Consider the following 20,455-nt stretch of genomic DNA (forward strand, 5'->3'; position numbering starts at 1 on the left):
TACACCAGCCATCAGCTAATGCACAAATGCCAGGATTCTGAAACATGGTCAGGGCTTCAGTAGGTAAGAAAGATAATATTCATCTTTTTATTATGAGAGACACAAAAGTATTTTTTAAAGAAAGGTCCTATTTATTTTTGGACACAGCTCAAAACTAAAGTGGGCTTTAGTTTATGTTTGTATTATACACTAAGAAAATTCTGAAGTTTTTCCTGAAGTTTGAGCTATGTTGCTAGACAGTAACACTGGAGAAAGTAACCTCTGAAGCAAGTAACCTCTGCATATTCATCTAACTCATAGCATGCCAGCTATCCATCAGTAACAAACATAACAATAGAGCCCATACAAATGCACAGAATGAAAGAATTCTTGCATTTTGTCTTGTGGATATTGGGCAGAGTGCTAGCAGTTTTTTTTTTTTTTTTTTTTCCCTTTAATGTAAACAAATTTCATCTCTGAAATACACCAAATGTGTTCAGATTCAGTGCATATTTCTTGTTATCTTGTTTGGTCTATAGGAAAAGTAATGCCTATTTACTTAGTCAAAAGTAATGGCTATTTACTTACACCATTTTTTTTTACAAAATTTTAACTACTGATACTTGGAGATAATTAAGAAAATGAACAGGGTGTCAGAATTATTTAAGACACTGAGGAAATCATACTTCTGAATCTTTTTCTGGAGCTGGGCTCCCCAAAGAAACAAGTTAAAAATCTATCCCAAGAACAGAAGTAAAGAAGCATAAAGCAGAAAAGCAAATGGAGTATTACGAGTTTAATAGCACTATGCTTTTCAGTGCCTGTTTTCTCTGTTATTCAAATAATTTTGTCATCTATTCTGATGATTCACAAATGTGGTAAGCTAGCAAGGAATTGACAGCATTGCCCTTTTCTCCCCTTCCCTTTTTCGCTCGAGCTTACTTCACCTTGCAGTTACAAATATGACATTATTAATGTCAAGACTAGGAATGGACTTGGAAGCTAAGTATTTAATCTAAAGAGCACTGCGGTGGCTGGATGTAGAGAAATTTAATCAATAATCCTTTATTTCATTTTCAGGTAGGCAGATCTGCCCAGCACTCGGTTACTGTGTTGTTCAGTACTCCATACTTATCAATTCAGACAGTATCAGACTGTAGACTGTTATTTATTAAAAAAATAAAAAAAATAATAAAGTAAAATAAAATCAGAAGGATTTTGCCCTTATTGTGTCAAAGTTTCAATATTATTTTGATAATTGCTCTGGTAGTTCAGTCTTTGCTTTGCTTCAATCCCCTACTTATGGAAGGGAACTAATACTTTCTTGCCTCACAGAGCTGCTGCAAGGATAATCATTGCAATGTTCAGATGCCTTTGTGATGAGGCCCATAAAAATGCCTCTCTGAATTACAGTATTTTATAGAGATGGGAATAAGTATAGAGGACAGAACAACCCATTTTGAATAGGATCAATTACAGATTCTTAAAAAAAAAAAAAAAAAAGTTCCTCCAAAACAAAAGAATAAGTTACACATTTACTTATTTTCTAGTTGATGATATATCTAATCTGTCTACATTGGGTAACAAAACTATGTTATAGTTGCTACCAGGCTCATGAAAATTTTGCACTCAGCGTGCAGAAGGAGGTGTGATGTTGTAAAGGCAATTCAGACCCAGGCATAACCCTATGTAACTTCCACACATGGCAAATGAAGTGTTGCAATGAACATGTCAAAAGGGTAAATAAAGTTAGCCAATCTTCTTTGTATCTAATATAAAAGAAGAACTTACTTTTGGTTCTATGTTTTGCTATACAGAAAGGCCAGAATTATTGCTTTTAACACAGGTAACAACTGTGTCATTGCCCTTTAACTTCAAGATGATACAAAATTACTCTATCAGCATAGAAATTATTCCAAAGAAGTAAATACTGAACTTTTTTTAAAATGCCACAGTAACACATACCTTTACCAAAAAGAAGTTATCTGCAAAACTGGTCTGTGTTTCAAGGTTTTGGTTTCTTTATTACAGTTCTTAAAGTGCACAAATGCTGTCTGCCAGAATTCATTATGTTTACGTGTGAATCTCCCGATTCTGCAAACACTCATCGATTTTCTTCTTGGACTCTACTACTGGCATCAATTAGGGTTAAACTAGAAGCAGTTACCTGCTGGTGGGCTGATATAGAAGGATTTGACAAGCAGGAGCTATTAAATGGCTTATACTATAGTGCTGAAGAAGTACTTTAAGATTGTAGGAGATAAACATTGCACTAATAACTTAAATGAGATTTTTTTCTTGGCTTGCACTTTGCCAGATTATGCTTCAATTCTCACAACAAGAAAAACATAGAGCGATTAGATTGCTCTGTACCACATTTTTTATAGTAATCCTTAATTCAAGGAAGCCATAACGGCTAAATATCTGTAGGATATATATATATATATATATAGGTTGACAAAATAACTCAAATTAACTCTCCAAATCTGTATTTTGACACCCCAAAGAAAATGACATTGGTTTCTGTATTAAAAAAAAAAAATACTGAAAAACTATATTGTCTTCAACAGAGTAATTCTACATCAACACCAAGAAACAAAGTAAGGAAATACAATCAGCTTAGTGATCAACAGCTTACATGGACAGCACTGCTGAAATGCGAAGACACCAGAAAAACAGGAACAGAGCAACCTCTGCTGAACAGCACAGTGTCATCCCCAGGGAATATTGTTTACTCAGACGATGGTCACAGGGAGAAAATGTTTTACTAATTACAACACATTTATTGACATTATCCTCTGAAATACTGGAACAGAAAATTCTCTCTCATCTTGCCTCACCTTAAGTTTCTTTGAAGGACAAGTGAAACTGAGGAGTAGAAAAACACTTCTGAAGACTCTAAGAAGTAGAGAAAAACCAACAGGCTTGTGTGCACTTTCCTGACAGGTCTAAATTCCTATTCAACCTGTACATGAATATCTGCTTTGCTTAAACTTATGTTGTTATTCATTATGTATATAAAGACTGTATGCAAACATATACAGAACTCTGAAGGTTTTTAAATTTGCAAGGTAAACAAGGGCTTCTTCCACAGAAGAGAAGCAGAAGGTATAACAAAAGCTCACTTTCATTTACTTTTGGCTTTTCAGCATTTCAGGCTGCCAGATTAACATATAATGATTTCAATTCTTATCTACTTTAGAAGGTCATTTCAGTTTCATGAAACAGACTGTAAAATATTTTAAATGACCTACTTAATTTTCTAAAAACAGCATAAGATTTGCATAAAAAGTTAAAACCATCACAGCGAGAAGACATGGGAACATTTGTGTTTTGTATCTATCTGTCTTCTGCAGCTATGTTTGAGTTTGAGCTTGAGTGCAGGTACCTCTGCAGTTCAAGGATTGTCACATTTGTGCTGCATGTAGATGATGAGCTTGCTTGGGATGTTTCATTGCACCTGATCGGGTGGGTCCCCCTCCCAGGCCCAAGCTGGCCTGACCACAGATTGAGCTGGTCCCCTCTCACCTAGAGGCAGAGAAAGATCCATAGAGGCAACGTGGAAAACTGAGTGTGCAGATGCAGCACAAGCTCAGTCCCTGAGCTAACAGTAAGTACGGCTGCAGTCACGCATAGTGTCAGTGTCCAGCCCGTAGGCCAAGTTTATCACTAACGGATCCTCTGAGGGGCTTGCAGGGTGCCTTTAGGAGGTTCAGCGAGCTTTTTAAGGAAGATATTCACCCAACTTCATGGATGAGAAAACTACAGAAACAGTTAGGGTGAAACAGTAGGTAGAATTAGAGCTACTACCTACAGATATTCACACCAAGAATGAATATCTGCAACACTTTCACAAAACACTTGCTAGTTGGACATTTTTCTCAACATCCCATTAGATGTTGACCTGCACTATCATTTTAAACTTCCCAATCTAATCTTACTGTTAATAGATCCACATTTACAAAACAGCCAGTACATTACCGTGTGAAGTACTGTAGATGTTTGTTTTATATATATGTAGTTTATATTTTTCACTAAAAAATAATAATGAGTAAATATATTTTTCTGTTTAGAACTTAATCATTCCTTGATCATATCCCAGCTCAACAAACCCTCCAAAGGACTTTCAACGAAGTTAAAGGAGTCACTTTTTTTGACAAGACCAATATAACTGAGTTCTCTCCCAGGTGATGGAGAGCTTCTGATGTGATCAGTTATCACACCAGTATTTTCTGCAATGTTGCACTGTGTGCCTTCAACCCAGAATTGTGTCTCTGGCAAAGGTGAAAAGTGGGTACCTGGAGAAAAGTACAAGACTGCATCAAGAACAGTTCACAACAATACTTTCAACTCTCCAATTGCTTGTGGAGACACTGCTGGTGTCTCTGTAGTTGCGAGCCTTCAGCAGGCTGTTCGTGAACTTCTTCACTCATCTTACAGACATGAATGATTCTTATATGCACAACACCCTTTGGCAAGGAGCTCCCAGTTTGGGATTTACACATTCTGTGAAGAATGACTGCCTTTTCCTTGCTGTTAATGTGCTTCATCTGATGGCCCCCATCTTGTGCTGGTGAAGGGGGGATTCCTCCCTGTTAGCCTCAATGCTTTGTTCTAGATAGTATGGAGACAAATGGTATCTCTTCTCTTTGTCTCTTCTTCCAGGTAAAGGTGTCCCATCTTAGTCATTCCTTTCTAAGGAGTCAGTCCAAACGTACTGATCCTCATTGTATACTTCTCTGTACCATTCCCAGTTCTTTGGGACACATGTTCTCTTTGAGACCACAGATAAACAATTTGCCCAACGCTGAAGTTAAGAGTTCACCAGAGACCCAGATGCAAAGCTGCTTAATGACATTTATTTTCTGCTGCTGCGAAGAATTCCTAACATCCTGTTTGCTTTTTGGCAGTCACTGCACACTGAGCAAACAAGCATACAAGTATTATAAAACAAGATCTCATTTGAGAAAGATTATTGTTGCCTCAGAGCACAACATTTTATTAATTAAGTTAGAATTATTCCCTTTCCCTGGCATGTATCACTTTATATCAGATTTCATCTATTATTTTAATCCTCAGCTTAATAAGGTCTTTTTTTCCCATTCTTACTATTCAGCCTTTGTCATTTCTATCTCAAACAATTTAGCATCACCAGCAAACATTGTCACCTGGATACTTACACTTTTTTTCAGATCATTTACCAACATGTTAAACAACCAGCTTGGTCCCAGCTTAGATCCTTACTGATAATTAATATAACCCTAATACTGCCCAAGATGAGAAAGTTATATTTTTTTCAGTGACCAGTTAAATATTTTCATGACACTATGGGTGAATAATACATCTGTCACTGAAAATCTATTATTATTATTTTTTTTAGTAAGCAGTAACCAGGTCATAATGGCTCTAGTTCAACTGTATCAATAATAACTCCAGCTTGCATGTTCAGGGACTGACAGCTAAAAAAGTGCAATGTACTGGCACAGGAATGTATATGGAAAAGGTAAGCAAGCTTTTGGGTACACAAGACTTACTTAAAATCACAACAGAAGCTGCAGAGTTCACAGTTACCTAAAAATTGGGTTCCTACTCAGAGTTTAATTGGATACGTAACAGACCCTCTGTAAGGCACAAAGCAGTTGTGTATTTTGCAGTAGAGTGGATGTCACGCTCAGGGAGACAGCAAGAAGGATTAGTGGTTGGTTGTCTCTAGACAGAGAAGAGAGTCAGGTTATTTACAGTTTCTGCAACATGCAGGTGGGTGAGGGAGAGGGAAACTGTACATGCCATAAGACCTGTTACCAGTCCACTGATTTTTATATCAGATAGAGTTACAAATTGTGGCTTGATATATGTACTTCAGAAGCACAGGGGGTTTTGCACCTTAGGACTTCTGCTGTGAAAAGAATTTTGGGCCCCTGACTCACAAACTGTGATAGACATGACTGCAACACCTGACAAGACTGTCAATCCCAGTCATTTTAATTTCCATTTATAGCTTGTACATTATACAATTGTACATTGTACATTGTACAATATGTACTTGTACATTGTACAATATGTACTTGTACATATTAACTTTTGTGGCTGAAAAATGTGTAATCTTGCTCATTTGCTTCTCCTGTAGGCTGGTGCTGGACACCTCTTTAGAAAAACTTTCTTTCTTTTTCTTTAAAAGTATGCCTAGTTAATATTTAATTGAAAATATTTACTGGGAAATATTTTGGTTTCAACATTTTATTAGAAAATATGAATCTAGGTTTGAATTGTGTTAATAAAATATATTTTATACTCATACATTATTTTTGAATTTCAGTGGTGATTTTTCATGGTGTTTTCATGAATTGTAAATTATTCTGTGTATTGTATTAAAGCAAATAATTTTAATTATGAAAATATTCACTTTCACATTTTAACATATTAAAGCAAATAATTTTAATTATGAAAATATTCAATTTCACATTTTAACATCTATTTTTATACCTTAAGTGGAATTACAAAATAAATGGTATAAATCTATATTTCTGAAACTTATTCACATTTTCTTTTTAAATATTGTTTCTATACCAAATCAGCACCCCCTCACAAAACAAGCAAAAGAAGCAAAAAGAAGCAAAAATGTATACACTTTGAAAAATGAACCTCTCATTATGAAATCATGACCTTTAAACTAGACCCCTATCATCTAAAAATCCTTTCATTAGTATTTCTTCAATTCAATTTTCCTATGAAGAATTTACATATGTTTGAATAAAGTATTATGCTATCCACTTGTTACTTAACCCCTCACATCTTGCAGTGATCATAAATTTTACTCCATCTCTGAACCTCCTAATTACTTTGGTTTACGTATTGTTTTCCAGATACAGGAATGACTACAGGTATTTAATACTTTTCTACATTTTGCTGTCTGGCTAATTCTATTTAATTTCCTAACTGGCGTTCTGATGCTTTTCCAGAAAGGATATCTTGTGATCTCAGCTGGTTTCTCCTTCAGTTAAATTGCAATTGATGTTATAATGTTTCATTAGTTATAAACTCAGTTTTAAGTTACTGATGTATATAACATCTCTGTCTGTGTCTGAGCTGCATATTGGAAACACTATGTGGCTGCCACATGAGTCAGCAGTTCTTAGACAAACTCCAGATTTAGATTAAGCAAATTTCAAATCTTCAAATTCACTTGGATTTAAAGAGTGGACTATATTTTGGATTGTCTGTGCGCCAGGACCTCCAAATATACTTCCAAATATATATATTTTTTTTTTCCCTAAAATTGTCTTTTCATATATTTCCTGATTCTAATGAGCTTTCTGTCCAGATGAAGCCATTTGTACAATAACACTCAAAAAAAGAGCTACCATAGATATAAGGCTTTTCCTTAGCAGTTTAATTCCAACAACCTCATTTGTATTTCTCCATCTGTGTCGATAATAGGAACTTCAGATGCATGCTGGCACCATCCACTCAGTTGTTTTCAGAAGTCTTTGAGAACTGGTGATAGAAAACCTCTGCAGGCTTTCAGTCTCCTATGCTGATCACTAAATTCAAGGCCAATACAGTATACTGCGTTTTAGAGTTTTAAGTGTTTCTATTTGTGACTTCCTTAGTAGTCCTGAACAATCATCACACTCTTTTAGAACTCCGAAAATGTGGGTTACAACTCAAGAAGTTGAACATTCCTTTTTATTTTGATCTCTCTTCAACCCAAATTCACTCATTCTCTCATGCAATCAATGAAGACATAGTTTTCATCTGTTTTATCTCCAAATGCCTCATATAATTTTCATGAATGCAAGAACCACAGGCAGAAGGTGTTGCCATTACCAGTATTTTGCTTCTAATTTTCCCACTATGAGCTACCTAAGTAAATCAATATGTGAAGATCAATAAGAAGCATTCTGTTGTATGCAAGTTGCTCATCTCTACCACATGTGACAGTAAAACTGACTCTTTATACACCTTATAAAAAGATGAGCTTGCAAAAGTAAACATTAAATGCTAGTCTGACTTGCTCATGGGAGCTTTGCATTTCTACTTCCATCTCACAGTTTCATGTGCAGCTGTCAAAACTGCTTTGTGTCTCACATACTTTATGCAATATACAGTTTGCAAAGCTTTCAAAGTCATCACTTTTTTCACCAGGCAGCAATAAGTAAGGGAGACAAAGGTCTCAGCTCGACTCAGTGAGATTCAAAGTTCCAGAGTTCTGGTCCCAGTTCTGATTTCTTGTACACCTTTTTGCTATTTCGTATTTTTCCATCTCTTTCATTACCTGTGAGAAATTGTAATTTCATGTGACAACGTTTTTACTTGAAAAAGTGCATAGCATAAATTCAGTCAGTTTATTTAGTAAGCCAGGCTAATCCAATCATATGTGATTCCCTGATCACACTTCATCTAAGGACAAGAATTTCTCCATGATGCTTGCAGATGAGAGGGTATACGAATTCCTGTGGGTTAAAGATGTTGGGAACAAAACTGCTCCCATAACTACTATTCGAAAGATCTTTCAAATTAAAATCATCCAGAAATTAGTAACTGCAAGGAATTAACATGTTACTAGTAGCAGTGCCTGCAACAACTCTTACCTCCTTGAAGATGGTACTGAGCAAATGTCTATTGAAGATGATATACAGCTCTCTCTCTAGTACCGTTACTTGTTGCTGTTCTTTGTGGGCATAGAATCTGATAAGTTAGGAAAAACTCTGTTGACAGCTTTAAATGAAGTATTACCATGGCCATCTTAACAGGAGTCTAGTAGAAATACATATGTGCATAAATCAAACTAACTAGCATACAACCATCAACTGAGATATAGCCTTTTTTTTTTTTTTTTTCCCCTACTTCAAAGGGCAGTAGCTTTCAAATTCAGTGCATGAATTTATTTTCCTTTATTTCTATTTTTCTTTCAAGTTAACTCAGTGCTTCTGGATAACACTTAAACGATAGCCACAGTACCATAGATTTCTTTGTCTGAGAACAGATTCTGCACAAGCAGTGTAAAATTTCCTTCACAGACTGCCCTACCATCCAGACACCCAAGAGGGAAAATAACTGTAAAATTTGAGTGCCTATCCAAAAAAGTGTTGATTTAAGCCTGATGGATGATGGCCAACATTAGTTTTATTAAATTAAAACCAATCCACTATAAAATGCATAAATAAGCTTTGTGTTCATATTTCAGATGCAGAGGATCACAGAATCACAGAATAGTCTAGGTTGGAAGAGACCTCCAAGATCACCAAGTCCAACCTCTGACCTAATGCTAACAAGTCCTCCACTAAACTCTAAATCCCTAAGCTCTACATCTTGATAATGAAGAACCTATACTGCCCTCACCTATTTTGTTCTCTTGAACCTTCATTCTATTATGCTGACCCTGCATAGCACAGAAAAATGAAGACAGATTTCAGTGAGATTTATAATGGTCCAGTGGGGCTAGACTCCCTTAAGTTACCCTTGCATAAGGGCAATTAAAACTGCTACCTTGTTAGTGGTTTAGAACTGTCCTGGGACAGGGCTGTGCTTGAGGATCAGATATTCTCATGTTATCTATCACCCTTCATTGAGGACTAAGCATCATCACAAGGAAAGAATCAAGAACTTTTGTTATCTTACTCCACTCTACTCTATTTTGCGTGGCCTCCTGGAGCTTCACAGTACAAGAAAACACAAAGTACACATAGATTTATTTTACAGCAAGCTTTCCAACATCCCTCCAATTTGGATGGGTCACATGGCACCACAATATTCCAATTTCCCATTTTAGACAAGGTCTGCTAGACGAATCTCTAGAAAAGGGGGTTCTCTTTTGCTTGGCAACCTGTTGGATCTTTATGGCACTTCTGTACTATTCAAGCATAGGATTTCCAGACCTTTGATTTAATATTCAGGTTAAATGGCAAAGTATATTAAAACATTTTTATTTATTTATTTTTACTGTCAGCTTTCAATGGGTCAACATGAAGCACTGTTTCAAGATTGCTCTGTAACTGGGAGCAAGACTAATCCCCATCAGTTTCTAAACCATATTTTGATTTGAAACATGACGCTTCTTGAGATAGTCTTCTAAAAACAGACATCAAATGAATTGAGTGTGTTGGCCAATAACAGCTGACATTACTATTGTAAATCTGTGTTCTCTTCCAGGTGCCTTCCAAAATTAACTAGTCACCCCTAACCATTTAGTGAAATTGTCATCTGATTTAATAGACACATTAAAATCACATTTATAAATTACTGTGATGATATTAGTGCAGCAGTTCCATAATAAGTAATACGAACACATATGCATCTGCCACTTTATTGTGCCCAGCTATCATGGCTGGAAGAAGAAGATTAAAAAAAAAAAAAAAAAACAGCAATTCCAGGTCATGTGAAATATCCTGAACTCTATAATATACTTAATATCACTTTAAAGTAAAACAAAGAAGTATTACAAAAATAATTACTTTTTGAAAAATATATGGTTGTGGAATAAAGCTAAATGATAGTAAACAGAATCATAGAATCATAGAATATCCTGAGTTGGAAGGGACCCATAAGGATCATCAAGTCCAACTCCTCGCGCCACACGGGTCTACCCAAAAGTTTAGACCATGTGACTAAGTGAACAGTCTAATCTCTTCTTAAATTCAGACAGGCTTGCTGCAGTGACTCCTTCCTTGGGGAGCCTGTTCCAGTGTGCGACCACCCTCTTGGTGAAGAACCTCTTCCTGATATCCAGCCTAAAGTTCCTCTGCATCAGCTTAACACTGTTCTCGTGGGTCCTATCACTAGTGTTTATGGAGAATAGGTGACCTGCCTCTCCACTCCTGCTCACAAGGAAGTTGTAGACCACGATGAGGTCCCCCCTCAGCCTCCTCTTCTCTAGGCTGAACAGGCCAAGTGACCTCAGCCACTCCTCATATGTCTTCCCCTCATTTTTAAGAAAATGAAGTATGATATGAAGATATTGATTAGCCACTGCTGAGTGTATTTCATTATGTTGAGAACAGCTTATATTTGTATTATGTATGACTTTCACTATCTGGATTTAATAGCACAACTTCTCTAACTAACTTTTCCCGTTCAGTGTTCTGCCTCTTTGAGAGCTTTATGGAAAAGAAGAGGAAAATAGTAACACCTCCATCGTCTCATTTTTTTTTTCTTTTCTTTTTTTAACTTAAAGAGTTTATGTGAAGAATATGCAAGTTATTATTTTGAGACACAAAATATTCCAGAATCAACATCAAATGGATGCTTGGCAGATAATAAACATTATTTCAAAAAATAACCATTTGGAATGTATTCCATATAAAAACAGATTTTCTGACAATCGTGCTGATGTATTAAATTAAACATCCTAATGTATTTTGTGTTTCACCACCAAGATTCTCCTGAATTTTATCAGGTAACAGCATAACATTTACTTCTGGTATATGATAACCTTTCAAGAAGCATCACTATTATGTGTACTACACTACAATTCTATCTTTCATCATGTTTGAGAAGCATCTTTTCAGCAACTTGATACAGTTCAAAAAGTTTTAAGAGTTAAAAACATGCCAGTTATATCTGTGATGTCATAAGAGTTACTTTTAATAGAAAAATCCACTAATTCTAAAGCTGCTTATGAGCTCAAATTCAAATGTATTGATAATAGTCAATTTTATGGAATAATAATATTATTTTGGCAGCTTAGAACTGACCCTAAATGATTACCGAGACTATCTTATATAAAGGCATAAAAACTAATGTATTACAGGGGTGCATCAATAGCATCTCTGACTTTGGAGATAAAAAGTTCAGCAATCCTGTTGCCCGTGCTACAACATTGAACACAATTAGACTCCTTGTTTGCATCTTTAGCTAGTGGCTAGAACAACGATACGTGTTAAAGAAAGGATAATTAGTAGCAACCAGACATCACAAAGATGCAGTTTTCCATTATGTGATTGCCCTGCCTTCAGCCTGTAAATGAAACTCATCATATTACCTTTGTGATATAAGCATACTGTTTTGCAAATGTTATTGGCTCATATATTTTAGTGTTTAACACTAATGTTTGTATCTGTAATATTAAAGTATATTTTTGACTGGTTATCCAAACACCTAGTGAACCACATGTAGTATTTATACACTCTCTACTTGTAACAAATTTCTGGAAGGGTAGGAAGGAAAATTAACTTCTTGTGAATTTTATTTATATTAAATAAAAAAACAAAGAAACCAAACATATTCACAGCCTTTACATTAAAAAAAAAAAAAAAAAAAAAAAAAAAGAGAAAGAAAAAAATAAATACGAAGTATTAAAGTAAAAACTGAAACATGACACATCATGTTTTTTTGGAAGGTGAATCTGAACCTCAATGTCTAGGGAAGTGGCATTTAGGGACCTAAGAAATGCATCCTTAACCTCTTATTTTAATTGAGTAAGGGCCTTTACTTATATTGAAAATTATACATAGCATGCAATTATATGCTGTGCTATTATTTTTTTTCAGCTCTCCATTTCAGCCATCCTTCCTGAAAGCTCTATTTTCTAAATTCACGCTGACACCCCTCAAAGAACAGGCTATCAAATTACTTATGCTCTATTATAGAAACAGTGGTCACATAATGAGAGAGAGAATTGCATAAATTCTCTGTATGTGTGAGTTTGCATGCCTATGCAGAGTATAAAAGCTATAATGCAAGACTTTGAATTATGAAGCAATATATCACATTAGAAATATATGAAAATGATCAGAAAAATCAGAAAGAAATGCAGCAAAGGATACTGAGTCACAAGATAGCACAGCAAATGCAGATATCAGTGTTGTCTGAAAACAAATTTGCACTAACCATACTAACCAGAGAAATAACTGTGTGCATTCTGGGCTAGAGACTCCTGGGTTTAAACCTTATCCCTGATATCACTCTGACTTTCATTGCTAAAATCAAGTATGGTGTTACAGTAGGCTGTTAATGTTAGTTGTGGTGCACCACATAGTTATCTCAGAACTTCCCGAATTTTTTGTTTTATGCCAAAACCAAGGATAAGGAAATAAGACAAACCTACAAAGGCAGGAAGTAAATGTTCTAAACTTGAACACCAAAAATAAAAATCAAGTCTGTAGCAGATATATAAGAGGCTGAATGGTGAAGGGGATGGACAGAGGGAACTACTACCAGCTCAAGATTTGCCCCATCAGAAACAGGTACATATTTATAGCACATTGCACTATTTGTCCTTGTCATTTGAACTTTTAAAGAAAGAGTAAAAAATTACCTTTCCCACATACTGAGGTTCGGAGCCCATGTACTCCTCCAGCACAAAAAACTGGTTCCACACCCAGCCTCGTTTGACTCGCTGGACAGATGACCTCCTCCCTGGCACTGGCACAACATTGTCTCTTGGCTCAGCTTCTAAAGTCTGTTGTGGCTGTGGATGCAGTGGCGTTAGGAGACCTCCATCAAATAGGACCCAGAGAAGCAGGGATAAGCAGTTCCTTGTAAGCATTGGCAACGGCTTCCCTACAGCAAGTAATAAAAACTCCAGCGCTTAATGCAGAGCAGAGGAATCCAGGTTTGAGGTGTCTGTGGCCTCCACCACTTAGCTTCTGATTTTATTGCGGAAATGCTAATGCAGGCATTAATCCTTCTGATGACAAGGTTTTTGCCACATTAAATTCCATCTAAAGGGACCTATAAAAGAGATTTACATGGCAACATCAAATTACTTAAAATTACATTGAAGCATTCATCAAAATTCTCACACCTAGTTAGTTTCTAGAGACAGAAAGAAAAGATTAGGAATCACAGTTTTAAAAGCGATTACCATTTTGATTGTAGCACTGAGCTGCTCTAGAATATGGTGTTGTTAGCATAGGAATAGCTCATTCTTGGCCTGCTTACCATCAACTGTGTTTCTGGTTTAGGGTAGGCCCACACCCTCTGCTTTATGACCCTGTTAACCAACAAACCCATTGCCCATCAGTGATGTTGAAAGTATTTACTCTGAATTCACACATAAAATGTCAGGAAAGAGAGGACCCACCCTTCCATCCCACTGCCAAGAGCCAGGACACTTCACTTTTTGTCTCTGCCAGAAAAGTGCTTTGAATGCATTCTCTTTCTCTTACTAAGGACGGATATGGACAAGGCTTATACTGAACCTTGGACTCTGGAGGACAGATTTGTATGGATTCCATGGGAATTAATAAAGGAGAAAGAGTGCACACCCCACAGTGCTGCCAACACACAATATGCCATCCAGGACTGGCATTCTCTTCTCACGACAAGCCTTCAAAACAGTAGTTGTGTTGCTCTTCAGAACTACTGTAAAATAGATTTAAAAAACACAGTCCTGATCTATGGAGAAAATGACAGAACTGCAGTCAGTGCAGAAAATGAAACAACACAGAAGCCAGTAAGGTAAGACAGTGATACTCATTTATACTGACAAATGCCAGGTACACAGATTAAAAATAAATCAGTGCTAACTAACTACAGGGCTGAGACAGAACTATCACATCAAGGTGACAATTAAAACAGTGGTAATCCTTGTAGCAGCCAAATGCCATCAGCAAAGAAGAAAAAAAAAAAAAAACCCTGAAGGAAGTGTTATGCTATCACATTGCGCTGTTTATACCAGCACGGACCATTTGAACAGAAAGGCAGATAAGAAAGAATGTTGTGTTTTTCTAGCCACAGTGTAATTAACAGAGGTGCTTTCTTTTAGTATTTATGAAAATCTCTGATTCATTGTCTGCAACTAATAAAATGACAGTGCTAAAGGATGTAAATATTTAAATACGATGAATGTAAATATTTAAATATTATGGAGTGTGAACTGAGTTCAGTAAAATCTGTATCTGTTATTTCCAACTTTGCACTAAGTTCAGCACCAACAAAAAGTGGTGAAAATGAGCACTCACACCATCTAACAATGTTGTGATATAGCCCACAATAAAGTCACTGTGAAGACTGATAAATCAATGGAGTTCATGCTGAAGCAAAAGAAGCTATTCTAGACTTTAGAACTAGACAATAAACAATAGCAAACATTGGTATTAAGGTGGGCCTCAGTAAGTACTGAGGGAACATGGAGTAAAGAAAAAGAAAAAAAAGGTAAAGAAAAAGAAAAAAAAGAAAATAAATATCGTGTTTACTTTTCCCACTTTTCCGAGCTACTGATGCTTCCTTTAATAGACAGAATGCTTTTTATGAAGCTATCCATGACTATGCTGGCCCCAGTGCAGGTGTTAATTCTGAACTCTTATATTTTCATAATGCTCAAGACAACTGTCTGATGAATCCTTTCCTTTCCATGTCTCTTATTTATTAAAGATGGATGACTGGGAACCTGCATGTTGCACTCATTTGAACAGGCAGGGATTGAAGTTGTTTTCTGACAACTAAAATTTTTATAAACCACTGTTCTATGCTAACCAATTTTAAATCCCAATGTGCATTGAAGGCTTTAAAATGAATTAATAATCCTGTCTCATTAAGACCCGCAACCTAGGAATGAAATGCCAGCCTACTCCATAGGTCTGCTGTTTGTCAGGTACAACAAATTCTACTTCTAGGATTTAAGATGGATGCATTTTACATTTTAAAACAAAAATACGATTTATATCAATATGGAATTCACCACTTGGTTAGTGCCATATTGTGCCATTGATTTTTAAGTAGAAGTTTCTCCCAAATCAATAAAGAGTTCTGCTTAGAAATGAATGGCATGATATGGACCTCAAAAGAGAAGACATGGTAAAGTACCTAACCATATAATTTTCAAGCACTGCCATAACTTATATTTTCCTTGTAAATAATACCATTACTATCCATAGCAATAAATAACATTTAAATTCTTATTTGTTAGCTACATGGTAAAGTATCTAAATAGAAAGGATTTATAATTGGAACACCCAATAATGAGTTTTGAAGAAAAACAAACTAACAAATAAAACCCTAGAAGAATAACTGCAGTTCCTATTCTAAATACAGAAAGAGATTTCCTGTTCTAATGAGAAAGGCTATGTTTTGGGTGTTTGAATTCCTTCAGAAAGGATTAAAAGTGAGAGAACTCCTATCTGCTCATGGTTCTTTTCTAACACCACAAATAAAAAAAATAATAATTAAAAAAATTATAAATTAACTCAAGACTTTTTTTTTTTTTTTTTTTCCCCTACAGCAAAATATTTCCAGGTACCATGCATGCGTCAAAGTTCTCATTTGTATTACTGTTTCTATTCTCTGAATTTTATTCCATCGATAAACCTTTAAGACAGGACCATACCATACTAGAGGGTGGGGTGTCCAAATGAGTATTTGGAATCTATTTCTATTATCATCCTTATTTACAAATTCACATTACTTATTGTGCTTCTCTCTAATGCACTCAACAGCATATAGCATCAGGTTCAGATTGTGTTCATCCATAATTCAGTTAAAAAAAAAAATCCAAACTCCTGTGCCTCTCTTGATCCATGACTGCAGGATACATGCCTAGTATTTACGGCAAAATCAGAGTGACTATGCAACACACAAAAATATATATAGATATAGATATAGATATAGATATAAAAGAACTCAAAGTATCCTTTTGAATTTCTCAGGCGTGGATGAGAGAGAAATAAACAACATAAAAAAGTGGTGGGGTAGTCTGCACTGCTTCATAACCCCCCCAAAATCATGCTGTATTCAATTTAACTTCTATACCACAGCTCTTTGCTGAGGAGGCTTCGTGCATTGTGGTTCTCCCAGCAGAGCTCTGCCTCCGGCCGTGTCTGTCAGTCAGGGAGCTTTTAAAATGTTATACAGCACCAAAAGTAATGCAAAGAGATTGAAGGACGTCAGTGAAAGGAGAACAATTCCCCCTTGGCTGGAAGGTTAGTAACCACGTGCTAAACACAGAGCACTTTAACCCCTTCTCTGTCGGTTGCTTGGACTTCCTTTGAGAGAGAATGCTGCAGAGCAATCAAAGAGCAATGCCAGCACTCGCCTCATTCCCTGCTGCTTCAAAACATGGGTGAACGTGAGGGTCAGAGAAAAAAAATGGGAGGCTAATAGGTGTTGCTGTGTAGGATTGCAGCACAGACACCCTCATCAGCTGCAAAAGGACTAGGAGGTAACAGTTCAGAAATCCAATAAGAATATTCAGTGATAAGAAAGGTATGGTACTACATCTCCTAAATTTCCTAAAGAATTATTTCCTTTGATGCTTAAAGAGGAGGAGATCTAGTAAGAGAGTTGTGCACAGACTTGCATTTGTAATGCATCTTTTTCCCATTCAATATGAAAGTACAGAATGCCAGATTTTTTCTTGCATCTTGCTTTTTTCAAGATTAGCCTTTGCTAGTCATTTCTGCAGATTATGTTATATGCATTTAAGTACCAGTATGTGTGACTAACTTAATTCATAAAGAGGGCTACAGAGGCAAAATCCCCGAAATGAATTTACCTACACACATGCTTTATACAGTGAGATTTCATTTTTTTTCACTTTCCCAGTCTGAAAAAGTGATGCAACAACAAACATGGACAATCTGTTAAAACATGGTACCTAAGTAAACTTGATCCTATTTACCCTGTCCCCAAACCTGCCAGGCTAAGAAGCTCATGAAATGCAAATGATGAAATATCATTACCAAGAGCATTTACTGAGAATAACAAAATACACTACATGTGTATGGTGTTCCTGCAAGAATTTTGATACTGACCTGGATTGTACAGCCATTAATCTAAACAGCCTGAGCAAAGGAACACTATAGGAATAGCAAAACTGATGTATGCCATGGCTACTGCAATAATCTTCAATCAAAGAGAGTGACAGCACACCCGACACAAGTCACCTCACCGAGCTCAGTAAAAGTTGTCCCTTCTAGAGAGGACAGCCATACAACTTCTACAGTCACTACTATGCACACAAGGCCTGATTTAGAGAAGTCTCTGAAAGGAAATTATAAATGATCTTTGATCTGTATGAAGTATCTACTTGGATCAGATAGTGGATTAACTACTGTCGTATGCAGAAAAGCTAGAAACACTAAAGATCCATGAAGCACTCAAAACTGTCCTCAGTCCAGCAAAGATGATAATTGCACCTCTGTGAATGGAGGCAAATTGCTTACTGACAAAGTATCCATTATGCACTGATGGTGGGAACATTTCTCCAGCCACCTGAATCATAAATCTGTCAGCCTAGAGAATGCTTTTGCTTATGTGAAAAAAACAGCTAATGTAGAACAACCATCTTCCTACCCGTAAAGAGGTTTGAAAAAAAAATGGCAGTACTGTAAAATGGTTGATCCGTGCCAGATGGAAAGGCAGCTAAGATCTATAAAAGTGGATATGCTGTAACAGCTGACCATCTAACTTTGCTTCTCTGCAACATCTTGAAATAAGAAAATGCAACAACAGGAAAAGAAAATATCTATACTGTCGGTATCTATTAAAATTAACTTCAAAAGCATCTGAAATTATATATCCTGTGGCTAAACAAATGGTAACAGGATATGGAAAATCTCAGTTCATCTCTCACCTCGATATATTTTCTTTCTCTGACCTTAGGCAAATTAGCTCCACTGATATTCTCAAAGGTACTTAGTTAAACAAGTCCCATTTGATTAGACTCTAGATGTCTATATATCTTTGTGAATTTGACCTTCTTGCCCTTCAAAATCTATCTAGACACCTTGGAAATAACTGTTAATTCTTCCTTTTTTACACCTTGTTTTTTTTTTTGGCTTAAGTAGGAACTACTTCAAAACATCAAAATGCGGGTTAGGAAGTAGATTATAAGTGAACAGATTAGAAACCTTGAACTGCTAAAGAGAGTAATTTTCAGTCTGTCTATCCTCCAACTTGGAAAAGTTTCAACAGAATGATTGAGCAAGTCCCACCCCTGTTGCCACAAAAACCATTTGGCAACTGTGTCATCTGGAACCCATGCCAGGCGACTCTCAAGACGTGAAAATAAATAAATAAATAAATAAAAAAGCATGCTTCATCTCACTAGGTCCCAGATGCTAAGAAAGCATCTGACTTACTGGAGTCTTACCGTGGTCCATAACACAAAATAGTTACTCTTGTATCTCCCTTTGGATGGGACACAGTAAGTCAAAGAAAGCTAGAATGGCATTCCAGCTATATAGTTTGAATACTCATGAAGTTGAATACCTGAATCTCAGTCCCTCTTTCAGTTTATATGAAGTTGATGAATGGGAGGAACCGAGAACCAATACAGTTAGCAACCCTGAATACTCTGGAGCTTAGTGATGAGAGCACTATCATAAAATATGAGAAATATGGGTACCTATCTCACAGATCTTGGTATTTCTGGGAGATAGCTGTTATCCACTGTAGGAGAACAAGCAGATGCTGGTCTTCATCCTGCAATAAGGTGAATTTAGCTCTCCTTTTTAAAATTCAATTAGAAAGACCCCCATATCCTAATATTAAGGCCTAACATATATATATATATATATATATGAAGTTACTAAAGTTACTAAATATTCCACTTGGCAAGAAAAATATGGATTTTGTTAAAGCTCTGTTTTTTGGATATGACTGCCAAAACCACCCTCTGTTCAATTGTTATTTGCATAGTTGTATCTTCTATACTGAGTTAGCAGTTCAATTCTAATGTCAGTTTTTCCTACAGACATCAGGAGTGATACCAACCTGAATATGGAATGCTCTGCTGAATTTCTTACTGGCATAAAACCAAAGTGAGATGATGTACCTGGTCTTTGAGTATGACTGTCCTTGTAGCACATTCATAGGAAGGTAGACACACAAAGATATATTAAAGTACAAAAACTGTGTGATATACTATATGGGTATCCAATATACATATTTATGAAGTGCCTAAGAGTGGAGAGGAGTCTAATTATGTCTGGCATTTCTGAGGACTACACTAATAAAGTATTATAGACACACATACATGGCTTAACAATGGGCTTGCTAGCATACAAAAAAAAGTGATTGCTTAAGATTACTCAGTAACATATCAAAAATAAATAATACATATTTCCAAAAAAATTGTAACTGTATAATGTTGAGAGTTATAGAAAAATTAAATGATAAAAAATATATAAAAATGTTCTTTGTGAATAGAAAACAATAAACTAGTTCCATATACAGTTGTACTTAACGTGTCACTTTTGTCATCACTAGCAATACTTACGGCAGATCATTTATGACTTAAATATAAACCACTGATCCATCATCCTCTGTGGGAATGTCACCATGAATGACACCATGTCCAACTCACAGACATGCATAAGAATATCAAAGACAAGATTTTTTATTTTTATTTTTTTTAAAAAAAAGGAGGTAAAAGACCTTAAACTTTCATTATAAAAATGAAAATACCTCAGCCGATGCACTAGACTCCATGGGTCATTGAACTCTTGAATACCCAGTCAGGTAAAATGAAATTTTCACTACAGGTTAAAAATGAATGCTTCTTTCAGTGAGATTAAAACCTAGGCCAGTATTACCC

The 20,455-nt window shown here is 36.0% G+C and overlaps 1 protein-coding gene across 10 annotated transcripts in view; it reads right to left on the minus strand.

Annotated features, from left to right (window-relative positions):
* The window catches only part of LOC118163294 (cadherin-12), a 570,217-nt gene that overhangs the window by 150,719 nt on the left and 399,043 nt on the right, over window positions 1–20,455 (minus strand). For 9 of the 10 annotated variants that reach the window (XM_035319833.1, XM_035319828.1, XM_035319829.1 and 6 more), the window contains one exon: window positions 13,235–13,650. In XM_035319833.1, the coding sequence (XP_035175724.1) occupies window positions 13,235–13,465 (231 nt within the window). In that variant the 5' untranslated portion in view covers window positions 13,466–13,650. Of the gene's footprint in view, window positions 1–13,234; window positions 13,651–20,455 lie in introns of those variants that run through there. The other variant, XM_035319835.1, reaches the window with a different exon arrangement.

Source organism: Oxyura jamaicensis, chromosome 2 (genome assembly GCF_011077185.1).
Source record: "Oxyura jamaicensis isolate SHBP4307 breed ruddy duck chromosome 2, BPBGC_Ojam_1.0, whole genome shotgun sequence".
In the NCBI taxonomy this organism is placed as follows: domain Eukaryota; kingdom Metazoa; phylum Chordata; class Aves; order Anseriformes; family Anatidae; genus Oxyura; species Oxyura jamaicensis.